General features: G+C 42.1%; 1 protein-coding gene across 1 annotated transcript in view; it reads left to right on the top strand.

Annotated features, from left to right (window-relative positions):
* GALNT17 (polypeptide N-acetylgalactosaminyltransferase 17) overlaps window positions 1–22,045 on the top strand; it is a 586,654-nt gene that overhangs the window by 154,307 nt on the left and 410,302 nt on the right. The window contains exons 2-3 of the mRNA XM_089668484.1: window positions 5,974–6,157; window positions 17,125–17,291. Of these exons, the coding sequence (XP_089524610.1) occupies window positions 5,974–6,157; window positions 17,125–17,291 (351 nt within the window). The remainder of the gene's footprint in view (window positions 1–5,973; window positions 6,158–17,124; window positions 17,292–22,045) is intronic.

Here is a 22,045-nt window from a genome sequence, read left to right as displayed (position 1 = left end):
TCAGTGCTAACACTGTACACTGTCACTGTAATAATGACACTGGCTGGGAAGGGATTACCATCTAGGGGCAATCAAAAGGTTGTCTGTGTACCTAAAATGTGTAACGTGTGTTATATGTGCTGCTTTTACTTTAATGTATGGATGTTTATTCTCCCTGCTTTGGCTGAAATCAGTTGGCAAACATGTGATGCATTCAATCACAGCACGGATCAGCAGGGGGCATGCACATGTGCTCCCCAAACTAACCAGTACATCGCACAGCCTGAGCTGCTGCCTGTCCATAGTACAACTACCATGGTGGACAGCAAGCGTTTAAGTATTATTAAACCCAAAAACATATATTTAATGTATTGCAGATAACCAACTCTTAGATATGATGGCTGCATTAGTTTTCTTTATTAGGCATTATTTCCTTTTTATTTTTACATGTTGGTCTAGCCAGTAAGTTTGTTATTTTTCAGCTACCTTTACCAGACCAAGCTGTGGAGCAAAAGAGGCAGTTAGAGTGTTAAGCCAAATGATTTTGACAGGGGTGCTTACCATGGTCATATTCTATTCACTGATGTAAAACCCTTTTCCAAAAGGAAAGAAAACTGTTAGCTGTAGTTTGGTTTGAATTTTTTCATCAGGTATATCTAAACTTGCTAGTGCTTCAAAGATGACCCTGTACAGATTGACAATGCTGCTATCCAAAGGTGTCTCTGTTGCTTCTCCATCCAGAGTGGAGTAACCCTGAAGCTGGCTCCTGCTGCTGTCCGAATACACAGATCAGTAGCTGAAGCTGATTGGCTACAGCCACCATTCAAGAAAAATTTTCCAACTGGTCTGTTTAACAGAAGGTGATTAAACGATTGACTTCTGTAGAGCAGGGACTGCCATATGCTGATAAAAATGGCAAGTCCCTGCTGAACACAGTAAACTAAGTTTTATTTAGTTCATGGTCAGCTGTATACTACATTCAACCATGGGTAGATAGTTTACTGTGTTCAGAGGTGGGTAAATGCTGCCTCTGGACGCAGTAACAATCTGTGCTAGAGTAGCTTACAGATTGAATGATTAGGTGTGGCCAGTTTGTGTGCAGCCAAAACTTCACAGAAACACAGACCCTGGATGCACACTGGACGCTGTATTTGCATGTAACTGCTCAGATGAATGCAGGGTAGTAGATAATTTTTTCCTGGGTTGGGTTCAGCACAAGTTGGTGCATCTTGCAATGTTCAATAATGTTGGCTACATGGGGGTTTCTGAAAGCAGTGGGCCTGTGTGCAAAATCACATGTCTACCACCTGTGAAAAAGTAGGTGCACCTCGCAGATGTTGAGGGTTGTTCTCATTGTGCTGAATATTAGCTATGGCTTAAATGGACACAGAATTCAGGGGTCAGTAGTAAGTGATGCAGAGTTCAGGTGTAAGTAGTGTGTTTGTGGGGGGTATTTTTTAGAATAGTTGTGGTTAGGCAGGGATACCACTTTAAGAACAAATTAAAGAATAAGCCAACCACATAGGGAGTGCATTGTTTCCAAATGGGTCAGCAGGCTAAAACATTTCAATTGTGACAGGCATGGCAGAATGATGCATGTGTAAGGTGCCTTGTTTGGGGAGGAAGGTTTAGGTGGGTAGGAGAGAGGTGGAATGAGGGGGAGATGGGTAGGAGTTGCTGTAATCTGGGGAGGGGGTTAGGTGGGTGACAGGGAGGCGGAGTGATTAGGAAGGGATAGGGGAAGGTGCTATACCTAGAAATGGTATGGGGGGTAGGTGAGGCAGTATGAGGGGTAGGTTAGACAGTATGGGGGGTAGGTGAGACAGTATGGGGGGTAGAGGAGGCAGTATGGGGGGTAGGTGAGGCGGTATGGGGGTAGGTGAGGCAGTACAGGGGGTAGGTGAGGCAGTATGGGGGGTAGATGAAGTGGTATTGGGGGTAGGTGAGGCAGTATGGGGGGTAGGTGAGTTATTATGGGGGTGGGGGTGGCAGTATGGGGGGTAGGTGAAGTGTTAAGGGGGTAGATGAGGTGGTAGGGGGGTACATGAGGTGGTATGGGTAATAGGTGAGGTAGTATGGGGGGTGGGTGAGGCTGTATGGAGGTAGGACAGTAGGGGGGGTAGATGAGGTGTTATGGGGAGTAGGTGAGGTGGTAAGGGGGATAGATGAAACAATATGGGGGGTGGGTGAGGTGGTATGGGTGGTGGGTGAGACGGCATGGGTGGTAGGTGACATGGAGTGTAGGTGAGGCGGTATGGGGGGTAGGTGAAGCTGTATGGGGGTAGGTGAGGTGGTATGAGGGGTAGGTGAGGTGGTATGGGAGGGAGGTAAGGTAGTAGTGGGGGGTGAGGTAGGAAGACATTTTTACAGGTTCCTGTCCCTCACTGCCACTGGTCAGCCTGGAAAGCCTGTGCAGAACCTGCCCTGTGTCCCAGTTTTCTTCCTACAGTGATGTCCGGGTAGGTCTGGAGTTCCTTCTTTGCGCTCCACCTTCTCTGAATGTCAGGGCCTGGGGGCAGAGCAAGCACATGATCAGTTGCTAGGACTACGAATATCCTAGCAACCAGTTGTGTGCTTGCCCCACCCCAGGCCCTGACATTCAGAGAAAGAAGAGGGCAAGGACTGAGGAGTGGGAAGTCTGGGGACTGCTAGAGCTGACAGTGGATGCCACTGCCACTCAGCCTATCTTCTCCATAGATTTGATTGCTGTTGCTAAGGCTGAGTGGCGTGGAAGGGAGTAACTGGGCACTGGGATAGGTGCTCTGGTGGGAAAGTTCTGACACCCTCACCCCCCTCTTATCTATGTCCCTGGATGAATAGTTACATGTGAACAGGGGTGGTGCTCGCCACTGATTTGTACGGTAGGATGCTTCCATTTAAGCTGCACCAGCCTACCACTGTCCTGGCCAGGGGTGGACTGACCATTTGGAAACTCGGGCACTGCCCGAGGGCCCGGGGTCAGTAGGGGGCCCCATGAGATGCCCCTGGTACCTTTTTCATAGGCTTTTTTGAGTTTGGGCAAGGACACAGGAGCCCCATGATTCCCTATTTATTGCCCAGGGGCCCCATGAGTTGTCAGTCCGCCCCTGGTCCTGGCTTTGGATTGGCCCAGGCTAGCTCAACAATCTGGCAAGAGTTATTGTTAAAGGTGGAATTCTAAAATCGTCTTTCAAATTTGAGACATATTCTACCTATGAAGTGAAAAGCTATGAAGTGAAAAGATGCAGGAAAGGTTTTCACAATTTTAACACAATAGTGAAATCAATATCATTTACCTTTAACTCATATGTCTTATTTTGTAATAAATAATGACACTTCTTTCTGTGTCTTTTATTACAACATTGATCTCAGAAAAGGATCAATGATAAATTGTTTTGGATTGATTCAATAGGTTTCATCTTCAATTTAAGTATACTAATGAATCACTTTCCTGGAAGGTTTGGCTAGCTTACTTGAATGCCTTGGACTTTACTGTGACATACTCTCTAAAAGTGACTAGCATCATGTATCTCCTTTTTGTGCATGTTTTTCTTTATACCACTTATTTGGCAAAGTTTAAAAATCCCCCTCTAAAAAATCCACCTCAGATGTGGCTAAGCTGGTTTTGCCAATTTTGGTAATTTATTATTTGCCTTTATGCTTAGCAATGTTAAACTCTAGCAAATAATGCAAGATATACAATCAGATTAAATTTGCATTTTGTAAATTTGTTTTCATAGAGGAAAGAATCTGTTAAAATTTATTCCACAGGCAGGTAATCACAACAACTTGTTTAAATGTACTGATCCACTATTCCACCATAACTGAAAGGTCACAAGTATGTGGGTCTCCTTACCATGCTGATACTAGACCAACTGTTCTTTAGTAATGGGTATAAGCAGCAAGAATACTTAGTTTGCTGGATTGGTACTCTGATACATTTTATATTTTTAAAAAGTATTATTAAAGTGAGAAATAGAAACCCAAGATTATTCTGGCTGGGAGAATCTGAAACTTCTGAATACTGTTGGAGCAGCTACCTTCTGCTACCAACACAATATTGACCATTAACAAATAGAAATGCACAGGATGCATAAATGAGAAGTTACGTTTTATCATTATTAAGAAGTGTCAGAGCTTTGTCAAAATGGCTATTGATGTATTTTAGAGGTTTCTATAGGTATGCTCAGATACCTCTAAAATCAGCAGTTGTTTTTGTTTTTTTTTTAGGCTGAAAGAGTATTTTGCCAGTATTTCTTACATAGACTATAAAATAGACAACAGAAAAGGTTAACAATTCTAAGAGAAATGACTGCACACATAAAAAATGTTTTGTTAAAACTAGGCTTTGAAACTATACTCGTAGGAAAATGTCGATTACCCCACTGGTCCAGATGACCAAGCTCACAGTCCCAAGATATTGGAAGCAGAATAAAACTCCATCAATGAAGGATTCATTTAACAAAATAAATATTTTTTTCAGTTATAATACCCTTTTTTTTAGAAAAGCAAACAAGTAAGAATGTAGTTTTAAATGAGATTATTAATGCATGTTGCAGTAAATCTTTCATTATGGAGTAACTACCCCTCAATTGTTCACATTAGGATTTGTGAGATATTTCCTTTTGAGAATAAAACGTTGTTTAAATCTAATTCTAGTATCTGTACACTAAAACTGTCTAAATTATTACTTACTAGATTAATACTTAGTAGACGTACAAAATTACTGGCTAAAGGGATAATCAAAATAAATTTTTCTACATGGCTGCACCAAGGCACATAGCTTCTAGCTAAATCATCTGATTTACATTATTTTCAGATCATTCAGAAATACATACCATTAGCAGTAGTAGAAAGTTAATTACTACTAACCACATGCATTGCTTTCTTTGTTTTACAGAAAATATGTATTTTTATATTTGTTATCTGATATTTATATCAGCTTGCCATGTTAAGTGTGAGGAAAAGATTTGCATAGATAGAAATGGAGTAATTAACAAATAACAAAAAACTATTAAAATCAGCTATGATGTGTTACTGGTACAGCTCATAACGCCAGCAGTTTCTTATTTTTTTTTTATTACAGTAATCCACCTAATTTAGTTTAGATATGTATGGCAATGCCTTATTATTCAGGTTCAATTCCAAATATTGGTAACTATAAGCCCGCATTTGTACGAAATCATTTCACTCGGGACAGAAGTGCAATGTAATATACTTATTAAGGTTCTTCTATTTATGCACAGTATTTGCTTAAAATATATAAATAAAAAAAAATTGTAAAAATACAATTTTAGAATTAATGTTATGTGTATGAATACTAAAGATCAATTTTAAAAGTTTTCAATTTGCACCAAGTCAGAGGCAAATGATGAATTGTGCTTTGTTTTCTCAGTCAGTATTATGGTATAATTGCACCAATCTCTATAGAAGGATTGTTGTGTTTTATGAGATGATAGTGTTGATTACTTAAGGAATTTAGATTAATAAAGTGAATGTTCACTTAAATAGCGAATAAGGTGGAGCTATGTACTGCAATAAATCACTTTGATGCAGAAATATTGTTTTTTTTCCCCTTCACATGATTAGTATTTACAGTGATCCCTGATTCACCTATTTATTAAGTTCCAATGAACAAACACTTTTCAAAATTCAGCTTCGCCTTATTAGATAAACAGTTTTTACTCCTTTAGCAAATCAACCCCTGTGAACTTTATATAATGTGTAAAAATGACCACCATTAGGTATATATTTTATTCCAAAGTTCCTGCTAGAGGTTTTGCACTGGATTTCACTGAAGGGAACATCACACATTTCTTTGGCGCAGCATGACTGTCATAATACTGCAGATTATTGCATTTTGCACTAATTATTAAATAGCTCATTAATTGCCAATGAAATTTCCAGCCAACAGCTATCAATGATCAAACTGTGAAGCATTATGAAATTAATAAACAAGGTTCTATCTAGCACACAGACTATTTGGAGTAACACCTTACTTTTTCTTATTTTAAGGTTTGTCTAAGTCACTTGGGCTTATTGAAGGTTATGGTGGCCGAGGAAAAGGTGGACTTCCAGCTACACTCAGCCCTGAAGAAGAAGAGAAAGCCAAAGGACCACATGAAAAATATGGCTATAATTCTTACCTCAGTGAGAAAATATCATTGGATCGAGCTATACCGGACTACAGGCCAACAAAGTAAGTAAGACTGAAAAGTAGTGATATTTGTTTAATAAAATACTTGTAAGTTTTATATTGGGTTAAAAATTCACTGCTTACAGTATAGTATGTGTTTTTAACATTATGGCCTGTATTTGAAAAAAATGTAAATAACCAGTTATCCAGCAATTTTGCATGTACATTATTTGCTTGTTTAAAAAAGAATGGTCAGCATTTTTTGTGCTGAATGGATATTTTTTTATTATGAGCACTGGTAAAATACCACATTATGTCTGCTAGATAGATATGAGCAGCATAGGAAATACAATTGTTACATTTTCCCAACCCTTTCACAAGGGGAGGACTCCATAAAGCAGATCTGAGCAGGAGGGGATCTGTCCGCTGATCCCCACTTAGCAGAGCAGATACGGACACAGCCCACTGTTCTCTATGGGGTAGTCAGATGTAAATGGACCACCTGTCCATTTACAGCTGACTGTCATCCAATCCACTAGCTGGATGGGGAATGTATCTTCATCCGTCTGTTTTTGGCGGACACATGTCCATTTACATGTGCCTTCCCATAGAGAACAATGGGTGGAAAAAATCAGCCGGCGGACCAAACCAGTCCACTCATGTGAAAGGGGCCTTTTTGCTAATTTGCCTCTAAAATTCTCAAACTCTTGTTACAAAAACATATACATTTTCTGTGCTTTTCAGCTCCATCTAGTGGCCATAATATAGCATTTTACTATTGCCCATAAAAAAGAAGGTTCATTCAGAAGGGAAAATATTTTAACCTCTCTGGAGGTATTCCCGAGGTAGCTCAGGGTAAAGTTTCAGCACCACAAGCGGTAACCCCGAGCTACACTCGGGAATACCTTGCAGCGCTGCTCCGGGATCTGTTCTTCTCTTACCTTGTCCTTCGCTCCCGCAATGTCCCTCCTGCAGTGTCCCCTGCAGTGTCCTCCGGCCGATGCCGGCATCTGTCTTCTGGATTCTGCTCCCTGCGATATCAGGACGTACGGGGGAATGGAACGGCGGGAATTTAAAAATGTGAAAAAGTGACATTCACTAAATACACTAAAATCACATAGTAAAACATTACTGTATCAAACCATTTCACATACATTTTGTCCCTAGTCCTTTGTCCTGTGCCCTGCCTGCATTTTTACCGTGCTTTCTGTCTGGAAACTGAGAAATGTCCATGGCATCCAAAAAGCATCCCTTTAGGTCAAAAGCGGTTTTAGACCAGCTAGAGAACAGCGATAGTAAATCAGAACCACTTGCAGAATTGGGTGATAATGATTCGTGGGGAAATTTGTCAGACACTGAAAACGATTTTGCGACTTTGCCTTGTGATGTGCAAACTTGGAGCTCTATTTCAAACGTAAGTGTTTTCGGTTTGATTATATTATTGAATTAAATTTATTATTATTATATTATTATTTTTTATGATTATTTATTAAATTATAATTTATGATTTCATGTTTCAAATTTTAACATACCCGGGATGTTTACTAGACTCATGTTCGGACAGATTTCAGTGAGTTATTCTTACAAATTACGGGCCTACAATAAAAAAAATACATATTTCCATGCAAAAAAATGTACCGCTTTGAGCACAGAAATACTGACATAATCAGACCGCTAGGGAGGCTACAGAACATTTTTGCCCAATTAACACAAAATGTGTATACATGCAAATCCACTAGATGAATTCTATTTCTGTGAACAACTGTCTTCCATGAACAACTCTCTTCCTCTCTTTTCAGTTATTTACTTTTTGATACTATAAAAATCATTATCCTAGCATATATATATATATATATATATATATATATATATATATATATATATATAAAAGGAATAATCCACTCATTTTTCATTCACCAAATCAGTGCATTTAGACCCCTGCTTATGACCTCTCATTAATATTCCATGTAATCCTCTACAATACCTCACACTGCCAATTTTTATCTATATTTAGTAACCTAATATCCATCACAAACATATAATGATATGAGCTTACAACTTCAGATAGGATGGAATGGGGGCAAGACCAAAATGACTTATTAAATACTGAAAAAGGAATAATGGTGACAGCCCTAGACATATGCCCTGTAAAACAAATGAGATCATAACACATTACATATAACTGGGAGGTTCCCTTTAAGTTCATAATTGCATATATAGTATATACAGTTCAGTGTTCTAAGTAAATTGGTCATCAGAGAAATACAGGGGCTGTTGTGAACAGGGCACTTAGAGAACAATTGATTTTACTGTGCCCTTGCAAAACATGTGTAGAAAATCTAACATCTTTACACTATGGTGTGAACAAGCCTGGAAATGCTCTCAATCAAACTGTCAGACCATCAAATGGCTGGTGTCATAACTGATCACATATGTAACACCATGGCAAATGCAGATCAAACTGAGGCTACGATGGCAGCTTCCTTGGCTGAAAAAGTTAGGAGGGTTTAGTTCCACTTTAAGTATTAAAAGTATTAGGTTTTAAAAGCAAAGAGATCAGAGAAACAAGCTTTCATGATTTGCAGCATATCTCAGCAATGGCAGCCTTCTGGTTCCCTAATGGTAAGACTAAAAAGAAAAAGAATATAATACATGAGTGTTGTCCCAGGTTTTATTTCTGTAAATGTTGAAAGTACTGAAAAATACCTATTGATCTGGCAGAATTATCTTTGGGTGTTCTTGCTGTATTAAAATCTCAACAATTATTGCCTACTGGACTATGGAACTCCAGTTGTCCCCCACCCCCCTCTGTCCCAGTTCACATACATTCATTGATTTCTTCATCAACATAACAGTGCTGCTCTCTTGACTCCCTAGAGCCTACCTACACATTGTGTGTAGGAAACAGGCTTTTGTAAGATGTAGTTCTAGTTGTGTACTTATGTCAGTAGAAACTGATATCTTAGTAGCTGCCCCTGAACAAGATTTTCAATCTTGGTGATGACATCACAGGGAATACTAAAAGTGGTCTCTTGATATACAGCAGGAATAAGGTGAAAGAAAAAATAAATGTTGGGACATGAGGTGGCATGTGAGGTTTGGGGAGGAATGTTGGTAATGCCTAAAAATACACTTTAATATGAAATATTGCTGAAATAGGTTTTTCATATTTATTTATTCTAACCAACAAGTACAGTGCAAAGCTCTTAAAGATAACCTTAAGAAGTGAACAGTAAGTGATTTAGCCCCCACACTTTCTTCTTTGTATGGCTCCATGCAGAACTTCGGTTAGAGAGATGCAATCTGAAAACTAAGAGTGACTGCTGTGCTGTCTGATTTTCTGATTAGTGATCGTTTCTGCATTAGGTCTTATGGGGAAAAGTGCATATGCAAAGTACCATGCTGCCAGAATTAATGGGGAGGGGGTGTTACCCATGCCAGCATGATGGTCTAGCATATCTACTGATCTGAGGTCTACACTGTGTGTTATAAGTGTCATAGGGAGTGCAGGAATAGTTACAGTTACTTTATCTGAAAGCAGTGTTATCAATTAAAATGAATTGAAGCTGTGGTACTGCATTTGGCCAGGAGGTTGTACTCACATTGTTATAAACTTCCTTTTCTTATTTGGGATCCATGAGTTGCCCACCCCTGTCTTAGATGAACCTAAAGAGAGAACAAAATGTTTTGTAGTGAAAAATAGTATGCTCACCTTTTCTTTGCCAACTATTAACTAGACCAAGCACATAGTTGCCACAATAGACACATATGCTTTTACCTTGTGGGAGAATAATGTTATCTTTAATTGCAGTAGACATAAAGGAGGTTTGCAATAACATCAGCTTTGTTCGAGCCTGATCTTTCTCTATTCAAGGTGAAAGCTTGAAGTAAATGTAATAGTGAAAAGAAGAGATGCTGACAAGAGAATTCAACTTCTTATCAGGAAGATCTACAAAAGGACACAGCCTACAGAGTATAGCAAATAATCACAGAATTTTGAAGTAGAAAATGCATCTGCCAACCAAGATATGGCAGCCGTGGGTGAAAGAAGATAATCATAACTAGGCAGTGTGTCAGAAAATAGGCTTTTCATTATGGAAGAGACTCTCAACCTTGTGACTTAACTCAACTTAGGGCTAAAACAAAAGATTTGAACAGGTTGTGTGGAGTTACTTCTTGGGGGTGTTTGAAACTTTATTCTAAGTTATTTGGAATGTATTTAATATAAAATAATATAATTATAATTTGTTGTTGCAGTTTTGTTACTATCAAAACTGATAATCCAGTTGAATACATGCTAAACACATACAACAGAGGTTTAATTGAGTTTTTCATATACATAAAGATAATTTCCCCATGGTGGCCTATTTGCTTTACTGAATCTGCATGAGAGAAATTAGTAATAATCTCACATTCGCTATCTGTGAGGGCATACATCTGATTCCTCAGAACTGTGTAGAAGGCATGCATTCTGTGTTCATTAGTAAAGCCTACTCTGTCATCACCATTGAACTCAGGAGACACTTTAAAGTGGATCTTGCATGAAATGACTGCTTAAATTTCTGCCCCCAGCCCCATGTAAAAATACAAAGTACAAGATTTAAAAAAAGAAAAATGTAAAAAATACTCACCTTTCACTGTGGCTTTCCACCACATCCATGTTGGCAGTGGTGTATTTAGGTTTTGTGCTACCCTAGGCAACACAGAAATTGCCTGCCCCCACAGACACTGACCAATACCACACACACTTTCCCCTCCCATGGAAAGAGCCTGACACTGACCAACAAAACTCCTGCCCCCCACTCGGGAGAGCCTTCTACTACCCTCGTCTCAGAGATAGAGAGAAAGACACTCATCTTCAAAGCTCCGGACATCCCTGGGAACAAGATCCAGGCTCTACATACACCATCAAGCAACCCGCAGCCTGTCTTGGATCCCACCTAGTTCCCATGGCTTGCGTGACCCTTCTTTCTTCCCTTCTTCTGAAGGGAGGTGCTTCCCCCATGAAAAATGCCACCCTAGGCAAGTGCCTTGTGGTAAATACGCTCCTGCCTGTTGGTGCCAGTGACGTCACTTCACCATACCCCATGATACCTGTAAAATTGAGGCTTAGTGACCTTGCCCTACCCCGAAGGTGCCAGTGACCTTGCCCTGCCCTGGGCTAATGTGCCAGAAATCAGAGAGTATCATGTTACGTTTTTTAAAATTACTTTTACTTAGCATGGTGAGGGCTGCAAATTAAATTTACCTTGCATTTCCATATAAGGTCCACTATAAGCACAAGCATCGTGACTACAACCAGCTGGCTGGCATTTCCTTATCTACAACATATATTCAGTATGGCTATTGTACCTATGCTTACATTGTTACATAACAAAAATGTTCACAATGTAAGAAGATCTAGATTTATGACTAGATGTACCTGACGCATAGTATGAAATCCTAATCCTGTTACAGTAACTCAGAGTCAATAAACATTAGAATCTTTCCTGACCCAGCAGACGGTATGATTTGAGATTGAGATAGCTGGATGTGGTAAAGTTGGTGATCAATACAATTCACTAAACTCAAGATGTTATCGCCAACTAAAAAGACTTGTTTTAACATATAATTTAACTTTTTTTTTTTTTAATTACTGATTGTTTTAATACGTGCAGGCATGTAAATTTAGAGCTTACTTTCAATACACATTCCTGCACATTTTATTTCACCTCAGTCACCAACAGGGTGTGAAAGCTGTTAAATGTATCTGTTATTTTTCATATTTTCAGACTGTGTTTGTATAAAAATGCCATGTAATCTAAATATATTGTATGCAAAATTAAATAAATACCTTTCATCAATTATATGCATTAGGTTGAACTATGCATGCAATTGTAAGGTTATCATAGCTATGGCACAACTACTGACATAACAGTTATAACTACACATGGCATGGCACAACCTGGATAGGGCTTCAACCATCATTACAATTACAAGTATGGAGGTCAATGAAAAAGGGAAAAAAAGTTTGAGGGTTACAACCTATGTTGAGTTTTGTATTGTTTTTTGTTTTACTGTGAGATTTGAACCCACAGATAACAATAACATATCAATCAAAACCAGCACCTGTTCGAGTGTTGAAGAGAGTGATAAAACTTTATGTTTTTGTAGTCATCAAGAGTGGAGAAATTGAGAAAAGAGAAAGTGAAGGGAAGAGTATATAGAGTGAAAGGTGTGGTAAATATTGAATGTTTTCTGGTTGTGAAGTTTGTAAGTTTGTGTGTGAGACTTAGTGTTAGGGATCCGGGTATGACCAGAAATGTGTGGACTGACACAGGGAAGTAGCAGGCTTCAGAAACACAGGCGTAGTCAGGGCTGGAGAGGTGGAATGGTCAGGCAGGCTGTTAGGTACTGTCAGGCACCACACGGCGGGATGTCTAGTACCCACAGAACGGAATTCCCCAGGGCGTGTAGTCTAAGCCCCAGTCTGCCTTTTCACCAGAGCCCCTGATGGTGGGGATGGACTTGGCGCAGGACTGAGACCAGGTCGCGGCCCCTGAGTGCACCCAACTGTGGTAGAGGGGTCTACCGAGGGTATGTACCGTGGGAAAGTCTGACGTGAAGAGGCTGGCAGACCTGGTAACAGGGACAGATCCGTGCGGGATGGATGGATCGTCTGGGTAGCGTCAGGCGTAGTCAGGCAGGCCAGGTCAGCAACGTGTGGGCAGCGAGGTACCGGAGGAGCAGGCAGAGAATAGTCAGGGTCACAAGCCGGATTCAGTAACTCATGGGCAGCGCGGTACAGAGGATCAGGCAGAAGGATGGTCAGGCAAGCCAGGGATCAAGCAGGAGAAGTCAGCAGAGGTCAGGATCAGGCAGGGCCAGCAACAAATCAGATAGTCAGCAGAACAGGAACACAGGATACCAGGTACAGGGACTCATGGGAAACAATACACCAAGACCCTGATCACAGGCCTGGTCCTGCTTAAATACACCTCCTGCAATCAGCTTCAGCTGATGGCTGACTGCAGGAGTGAGCTTCTGGTTGCTGAGAGCACCTGCTGGCCAGCCCTGGTACTGCAGCCCACACGGCAGGTGAGTCCCACCACCAGTGGTGAATCCATTCCTGACACTTAGTAGAAAGGACCGTTTGATAGGATGTAAATTGAAATATGCGAGTGAAAGTGTGTTGGAGAATAAGTTGTGTGAGGTCAATTTGCAGATACTCATGTATTTTTGTGCATTGTGGTTTTATGTGAGGATTTAAAGGTGTATGAGGAGGTACGAATTGCAGGGAGGTGTGGTGCGATAGTAAGATGGGTGTATTTAGTTTGGAGGCAACTGGGAGAGATGCGCAGTGAGGCCTTGTGTGTAAATGATTTTTGGAAGGCTCTATTCATATATATATATATGATGATATAAAAAATAGGGTATGAGAATGCAAAGAAAACATGGAAGTTTGGTGGGTGGAGGGAGTAAATAATAGTTTAAGGTTTTGTTTGTTCTGGAAGGTAGGGGTGGAGATATGAAGGTTTTATTGTTTGGAGGTAGGTGACATGGTGTTTTGCAGTCATGCATGTTTGGAAATTTACTGGGTGGAGGGAGGTGTTTTTTTGTTCTGTAGTTTTAACCTACTGCCAGAGCCATTTTTTAGTTTTTTTGGGGGATTTTTTGCACACATGTTTAACAAATCATTTTTGGTCTGAAGATTACACAAAACCCCCAAACATGATATAATTTTTGAAATCAGACACTCTAGAGCAGTGGTCACTAAATTGCGGACCGCGGTCCAGAACCACACCAAGGGACAGTCTCGTCCAGACAGCAGCCACACTACCGCCACCACCGGGTGCCCTTCCCTGGGCCCCCCGTCCAGCCACCGATGCCATCCCCACAGCAGGTGGGGTGCAATGAGCTGCAGATCGGGACCCAGGGGCAGGAGCTGCCCAAGTCACCATGTCAACAAGTGGGCGACTGCCTGGCCCCTCCAACATGAAAGGACTCCTGCCCCCTGCCTCGAGTCACAGAGAGTAGAAGTCCCTACACACCAACAAGCTGAGCAATTACCAGCTATCACCCCCTAGTCCCGACCCGCAGCCCCCCACACCCCGCCCACCGTGAGGACGACACCGGCGGCCGGGTGGAAGGCCCAGAAGAGGACACCCAGCAGCAGCGGCACGGCCACGGTCCAGACAGGACCGCCCCTCGGTGGGTGGAGCGTGAGGAGCTGCAGATAGGGACCAAGGGGCAGGAGCCAGCGACCACCCAGCCAGTCAACATGCAAAGACCTCCATTCTCTGCAGCTCGATAAAGAAATGGGGCCCCCTCCACACCAGTCAGGCAATTGCCTACCTGCCAACACAACAACCTAGAAAGCTCCTACCCCCCACACCCCACCCACCATGAGGACTACACTGGTGGAGGGCCAGAGGCTCAGGAGAGGACACCCCAGAAGGATTAGTGTCTCTGCCCTGCCTAAGGTACCATAGGACTGTACAGGGGAAGGCTTGCATTAAAAGGGCTCTGTGTTGTGTTAAAGGGTGCTGTGTTGTTAGGGGCACTGTGTTGTGTTAAAGGGTGCTGTGTTGTTAGGGGCGCTGTGTTGTGTTAGGGGAGCTGTGTGTTTTAGGGGTGCTGTGTTGTAAGAGGTGCTGTGTTGTGTTAGGTGTGCTGTGTGTTTTAGGGTTGCTGTGTTATGTTAAGGGAAGAGTGTTGTGTTAGGGGTGCTGCGTGTTTTAGGAGCGTTGTGTTGTGTTAAAAGATGTTGTGTTGTGTTAGGTTTGCTGTGTTATGTTAGGGGAGCTGTGTTGTGTTAAAGGGTTCTGTGTTGTCAGGTGTGCTGTGTGTTTTAGGGGCTCTGTGTTGTGTTAGGAGTGCTGTGTTGTGTTAAGGGGTGTGTCACAATCAGGGGTCAGGCTCAAAGACCAATTGCTATAGCAGTGTAAAGGCTTACCTGAAACCAGCAGGATAGGTACACAGGCAGGTCACCGTGGTGGAGGAGTGGGATCACCTGAGGTGCTGAGTATTCACCAGAGCTCCTAATGGTGGAGATAGATTTGGCCACGTGTCGTGTTAGCACCAGGTCGCGGTCCTCGGGATCACCCCACCAGGAGGTGAGCAAGTGGAGGTCCGGTAGCGTATGAACAGGTAAGGATCAAACTGAAGCGTGGTCCGTAAACAAGTCAAGGTCGGTAAGGAGTAGTCGCAGGTTGGGATCACGCAAAGGTGTAGTTGGGAAAAAGCCAAGGGTCAATAACAAGTGTAGCAAAATATGGATAACAGCAGAGATGATAAGGAGCTCGATATTGGCTGGAGAGCACAATAATCTGGCAAACAGGAAGTGCAGAAACATGGTTTATATCAGGAAGTTCATGGAAGGAGCAAGGGGTTCAAGGTTCATGATAAACAAGGTCAAGGTAGGATCATCCAAATAATTGTCAAGGGAGCTGTCCAGCATTCCAGGTGGCTCAGCAAGAAGAAACATTGCCACTCACCGCAGAAGGCCCAGGTTCGGACCCAGGCTCTGACAGGGTGTTGTGTTGTGTTAGGAGACGCTGTGTTTTGTTGAGGGGTGCTGTGATGTAAAGGGGGGCAGTGATGTGAAGGGGAAAAGAAGACACTGTGGGACTTCTTTAAAGAGGGGACTCTGACGTAGAGGGGACTACAGTGTGAAAGGTATGCTAAAGATCATAATGTACTGGGGGACTGTGATGTGTTATATCGCTAAAGAGATTCGGACCTCTGCTGTAAGAAAATTTTGTTGACCGGACCTCCGTAAATTTTAATTTAAGACCCCTGCTCTAGAGAATAAAATAATGGTGGTTCCAATTTTTTATGTCACCCAATATTACCGCAAAGGTGTAGAAAATGCTAAATTTCAGTTAAAAACAAACTAAAGTGAATTATAGGGCAAACAAACACAGTAAATTACCCACATTTTTGGTAAAATATAAAAGCAGAGGATGAGTAAATAGATACCCATGCTAAACCTTAAATTTGTGTGTGTCCGTGAAATGGCAACTAACTCACTCCAGCATGTGTGGTCATATGTAACGTGTGTCGCACTCTATGTTTTAATGCATAGGCGTCCCTGGCTTTTTTTTTACATCACATAGGGGAGAGAAAGTGATAATATTTTGGTTACAGTTTTTGTTTAATGAGGCATGCAAGGTTTAAAAGGCTCTGCATGTCTCCTCTGTGCTCCACTGAATGTATTGCACTGCAGATCGCATTGCAATACATTTTTTCCCAGCTATGCTAGCTGGGGAAATTGACAGTGTTACATTTCCAGGGAATGTTCAAGGTGACCTAGAAGTGACGTCATACACATTGCTTTCTGGGTCACAGCAAGAAGGGGAGGAGAGCAAAAAGGTGTCCGTTCTCCTCCTTCCCCTCCACCTGCTGACACCCTTTATGTCGGTCCCGGGGCTGCAGATGGGCAAGCGGAGCCTGGTATACATGGCGGGGGAGTGCCATTACTGGGGTGTGTGGGAAAACAATCAGGACCAGCGCAGCCGCCCAAATGCTTCGACTTGTCAGGCAGGAGTCTGCTTGTCAATTTTACATACAATCCCAGTGGCTGCAGCCACCAGATTGTGTGTAAAACCCCCCTCATTGTTTAATCTTCTATAAGAATATATTAATTATAGAGATATATTTGTGGAAGTTAAAAAATTTCTTGAGTGATGTGTTGTAAAAACACATGTATGTCCCTTTAAGCACCTAATGAGCTATTATTGATGTGTACATAAATACTCTAAATCTTCCCCACTTGCTTAACAATTAGGTGCTAGTAGGGTGTGAATGCATCAGGGGATAATGATGGTGGCATGTCTCTGTAAGCTGCTTGTACAATAAAGCTTTCTGGATTTAACAGGAAGCTATGTGCGGTCTTGGTCTTCACTGTTAAAATTTGCAACAGCTTTAACAGGTCAATCACTTCAATTAATACTGAGTATGAAATAAAATATATATTTTTATCTAGGAAATTAGACAAAATACTTTACTAGAAAATAACATGTTATATGTAATGATTTCATGTCTTTCAGATGCAAGAAATTAAAGTACCCCAAGGAACTTCCTCAAATATCAATCATTTTCATATTTGTCAATGAAGCCCTATCAGTGATTCTACGATCAGTACACAGTGCAGTAAATCACACACCTGTCCATCTTCTAAAGGAAATTATCCTAGTGGATGACAACAGCGATGAAGGTAAGCTAAATTCAGAAACATCTAAATGTCAGGGTAAAACCAATAATGTTGAAATGTAATGTTAGAATTTCAGATCATGCTTAAAGGCTCACATTTACCTGAAAAGTTAGGAATTCTCACAAAGTGACAAAATATAATGTGACAGAAAGAAAACCTGGGCTTGAATATTCTGTAACAAGCACTGCATGTCTGATTTGACTTGACTCTTTCCTTCTAATTGTTTTGCAATCTGAAATAGAAAATCTACATTGCAAGAAGGCATGTCATCAGCAAAGATAGAATTTTTCTTCCTTTTGCTGTATGCCCCAGATATCACAAAATAGAGAAAAAATAGAAACATTATTTTTTTGTTTGTCATAACATATATCCCCTGGTAATTGGAAAACCAGGTCAATAGTAAGTTATATATAGCAGCCCTTTGAACAAGTGAAGATTTCCTAACCACCCTACAAATGTATACATTTTATCTATTAAGGTAAGGCCAATAAACTTTGAGGGGTTAAGGAACATATACAGATACTAAAAACACAGAAGTATAATTATGACTAAGCATTTGTAAGCCTGAGACACTTAAGATATTTCAGCCTGTATGTAGCCTGTGATGCCATGTTTTTAAAGGTATAAAGGATTTTGCTGGAATTTTGCTTACAACGTTCTTATTAAGTGGTAGACTACAATAAACCGCACTGTTAAGTGAGGTAGAATAGACATTTTGAAAGATAATACATGAGTTTTAAACAGAAATACAAAATACAAGTATAAAAAGAAAAAAAAGAAGTACATGAAGAAAGCAGTCAACAATATCAGCAGATCAAGCACAAAATCACCTGAGGTTCAATACAGAAATATTTTGCTGGAATGTTGTTGGTGTTCTTCCCCTGTATATGAATTGATTGTCAGTGATGAGCTAGATGAGCACTCATTTATAGCATGCAAGGGCGAACCAACCTGGAGTGACACTGTGGGGGGAATTTATTAAAACTGGAGAGTGCAAAATCTAGTGCAACTCTGCATAGAAACCAGTCAGCTTCCAAGTTTTACTGCTAAAGCTTAATTAAAAAAGCTGAAGTTGGCGGAGCATGCGCAACCAGGGACGATGGCGGTCGCTTAGTCGCTGAGCTCCGCTCATCCCCGTCACGTGACTCAGCTCTCTCTCTGCTCCGAGTGAGTCACATTCCTACAGCACCCGGCCCGGCACCAGGGAAAGGCTTCCATGGGGAAGATAGGGCGCTGGAAGCCCCCCTCCCTGCAGCCACAAGATCCGCGGCCCTCACCACTCCAGCGGTTTCTTTCTAGGCTGCAATCCCCGGCCTCTAGTGATATCAGGAGCCCGGGGAGTGATCCCGGACCCCCAGCGGCCACGGAGGGTACTGCACCCTCTTGCAACACAACACACCTGTCAGCCTCTGCCCTGATCCATCCCCAGATGGAGGATCCTGACCCCCAAAACATAACTGGAGGGGCAATATACCACCATGCATCAGGGAATCAGCAACCCTCTACCCAGATTTCCCAGCAGGTTGCATCATCATCTTCATCATCTTCTCTCACAATTTCAGCGTTAGATGATAAGTTGCAAGTTTTTTTACGCAATATCACGGCATCCATATCTGCTGAAGTTGGAAAATTGGCCTTGGATCTCAGAGGGGAAATAGCCCAGATTGGAGGCCGCACGTATCATTTGGAAAATAAGTTTGATGAATTGGTGCAATACGTACATGTTTTGGAGGAAGACAACGCATATTTGAAGCACTCCATGTCCCAAATGCAGCTCCAACAAGAGGACTTGGAAAACAGGGAACGGCGCCAAAATATCTGTATTCGCGGTATGTCCGAATCTATTTCTGACACACACAATTGCACCGTCACCTGCTGTCCTTCTTCATTGCAACTGCTCCCATGGTTCCAGAGGCAGATTGGTGAATGGATAGGGCTCATCGCTCTTTGGGCCCGAAGCCTGTTGAAGGCACCAGATCACGCGACATCATAATTCGCTTCCATTTCTTTCAAAGCAAAGAAGCCTTATTATCAGCAGTTTGCCATAAATCCTCTCTGGAATTTAAAAGTGACAGACTCCAACTCTTCTGCGACCTGTCCACGATTACCCTGGCCAAACGGCGAGCTCTGAAGCCGATCACCACACACCTTCAGCAACACCATGTCCCTTATCGGTGGGGGTTCCCCTTCAAGCTGGTCGTATCTAGGGACAATACTCAAGTTGTTCTCCGTGATCTTCATGAGGCAGATACTTTCCTAAAGCAGCTGGGACTTCCACCTTTGTCAGATGATGAGTCTTCATTGCCACCTACTCCATCCCGTTCTTCCACTACCCCAACAAGATCTGGACTCCAGTTCACGGAGCCTGGAAGAGACTCTCACGCACCCCACAACGTCAATGTCCTACTCGGTCAACCGATCCGCCTGCCTGATGATTCTCTGGGGTGACCTTCTGTTGTGAATCCAGTGATGATCCTTCCCTCCTGATTTATACATGGTTTTTCCACAGGTTTTTTTTTTTGTGGCCGGCCAAACCCTTGCTGGGTGCATTTTTCACTTTTGTTTTTCTTGGCCGGGTTTGACGACCTTCCTGATGTGTCGGATGTCGTGCTGCTCCCGATTTTGTCTAGCCATCGGCCTAGACGACTTAGGTCTAGTTGTTGCTCCCAAGTTCTTATCCTTACGGATACCTATGTTTCCCACTGTGTTTTCTCTTTTCTGTGTTATTTTAATGTTTTCTGTTTTTTATTCTTTTCATCGATAGTATTTCATTTTATTTTTCTTGCTAACACATACGCTTCACCCATTGTTATTTCATGATGGCTTTGAGATTTTTTGTCATATAATGTCAAGGGCCTCAACTCCATTCAAAAACGGTGGATGGCTTTGAGGGAATTTCAATCCTCAGGAGCAGACATTATTTTTGTCCAGGAGACCCATTTCAAATCAACTGGCTCCTTTCGTTTTGCCTCAAGATTTTTTTCCCAAGCCTATTCGGCCTTTGATCCTTCCGGGAAGGCTGGGGTGGCAATTTTGATTAGGACACACTGCTCCCCCCGGGTTGTTTCCTCCAAAGTCGACCAACGAGGTCGTTTCATTATTTTGGAATGTATGCTTGGTAACACTCCTCTTGTTTTGTTGAATTTATATGCCCCAAATACGGGTCAATTGCAATTCCTTTCCCAAACACTTGCCAACTTAGACTCCATTTCTACTTTGCATGTAATTGTTGGGGGTGACTTTAATTAGATTTTTTCCCCCCATAAAGACAGGAAAGTTCTTTTTGAGTCCACACCCTCAAGGCGGCAATGCTCCTCTTCAAAATCCTTTCGCAGACTGATTAGGGAACATCGTCTCTTTGACGCTTGGCGGATTAAACACCCTCTCCATAAACAATTTACTTTCTACTCCACCCCTCATCGTAGTTTCTCCCACCTAGATCATTTTTTTATCTCTGCCCCACTGCTTCCTCTCCTGGTCTCCTCTGAAATCAACCCCATTACCTGGTCTGACCATGCCTCTCTGACCTTGAACCTTTTCTTCCCTACCGTTATACCCAAATCATGTCATTGGCGCCTCAATGAGACCTTTCTTTCCACAGAACATCTTCGGGATGAACTTTCTCGGGGACTTGATGCTTACTTTACCCACAATGTTGGCTCCGTAGCTTCTTCCTCAACACTGTGGGAGGCCCATAAGGCGGTTTTCCGAGGACTCTGTATTTCTATGGGCTCCCGTTTAAAAAAGTCCTCGGCGAGTGCCAAGGCTTCTCTTTTTCATCAACTGTTTTTGGCTGAACGACGTCTATTGGCTAAACCATCTATATACGGGCTCCTGGCGGTAACATCTCTCGAATTAAAGCTCTCGACTCCAGTAAGAATGCACAATCCCTCCTTTGGGTTAAGCAGAAATTTTATGAATTTTCTAATAAACCTCATCGTATGTTAGTCAATTAACTCAGAGCTCAATCCCCCTCAACGATGCCTGATCTTTTAATCCAACCGAATGGAAGCCCTACCTATGATCCCCAGGTCATGGCATCCCTTTTTGGCTCATACTATGAGAATCTTTATTACTGTTTGACCCCAGACCTTCACCTGCCCCTCACACAGTCATTTTTTGATAATTTTTTTGATCCCCTATCACTTCCGAGACTATCTCCCTCAGACATTGCCATCCTTAATGCTGACATCACATCGGAGGAATTACTTGACACAATTAAACATCTCCCCTCTCATAAAGCCCCGGGACCAGATGGACTGCCCTACTCCTATTATAAATCCTTCATCGCTATCCTAGCCCTCCATCTCCTTTCTTTTTATCGAGATCTTTTCAGAGGTGTCACACCCCAGACTGAGTTCTCCCGTGCATATATTTCAGTTATCCCCAAACCTGACAAAGACCACTCTATTGTAGACAACTATCGCCCCATTGCCCTACTTAATTCCGACTACAAGATTTTCACTAAAATCCTGGCCAACCGACTGCCCGGTCTTATCTCCAAGATAATACATAGGGATCAAGTAGGCTTTGTACCTGCCAGGCATCCTGCAGATAACACCAGGAGATCTATTAATCTGGTTGGCTTGGTTAACCGATCCTCCGTCCCTGCTATATTATTGAGCTTAGATGCTCAAAAAGCTTTTGACCGTTTAAGTTGGCCTTACATGTTTATGGTCTTGGGGAGGTTTGGCTTCCGGGGTCCATTTGTGGCAGCCTTGAAGGCTCTTTATTCTTCCCCCCTTTCGTAGGTCAGA

This window comes from Staurois parvus, unplaced genomic scaffold (assembly GCF_062004578.1).
Source record: "Staurois parvus isolate SC_StPar_1 unplaced genomic scaffold, SC_StPar_1.0 ptg000058l, whole genome shotgun sequence".
NCBI classification, from domain to species: Eukaryota; Metazoa; Chordata; class Amphibia; order Anura; family Ranidae; genus Staurois; species Staurois parvus.
Note: the sequence above shows the minus strand (reverse complement) of the source record. Positions and strands in the feature narration are given on the sequence as shown.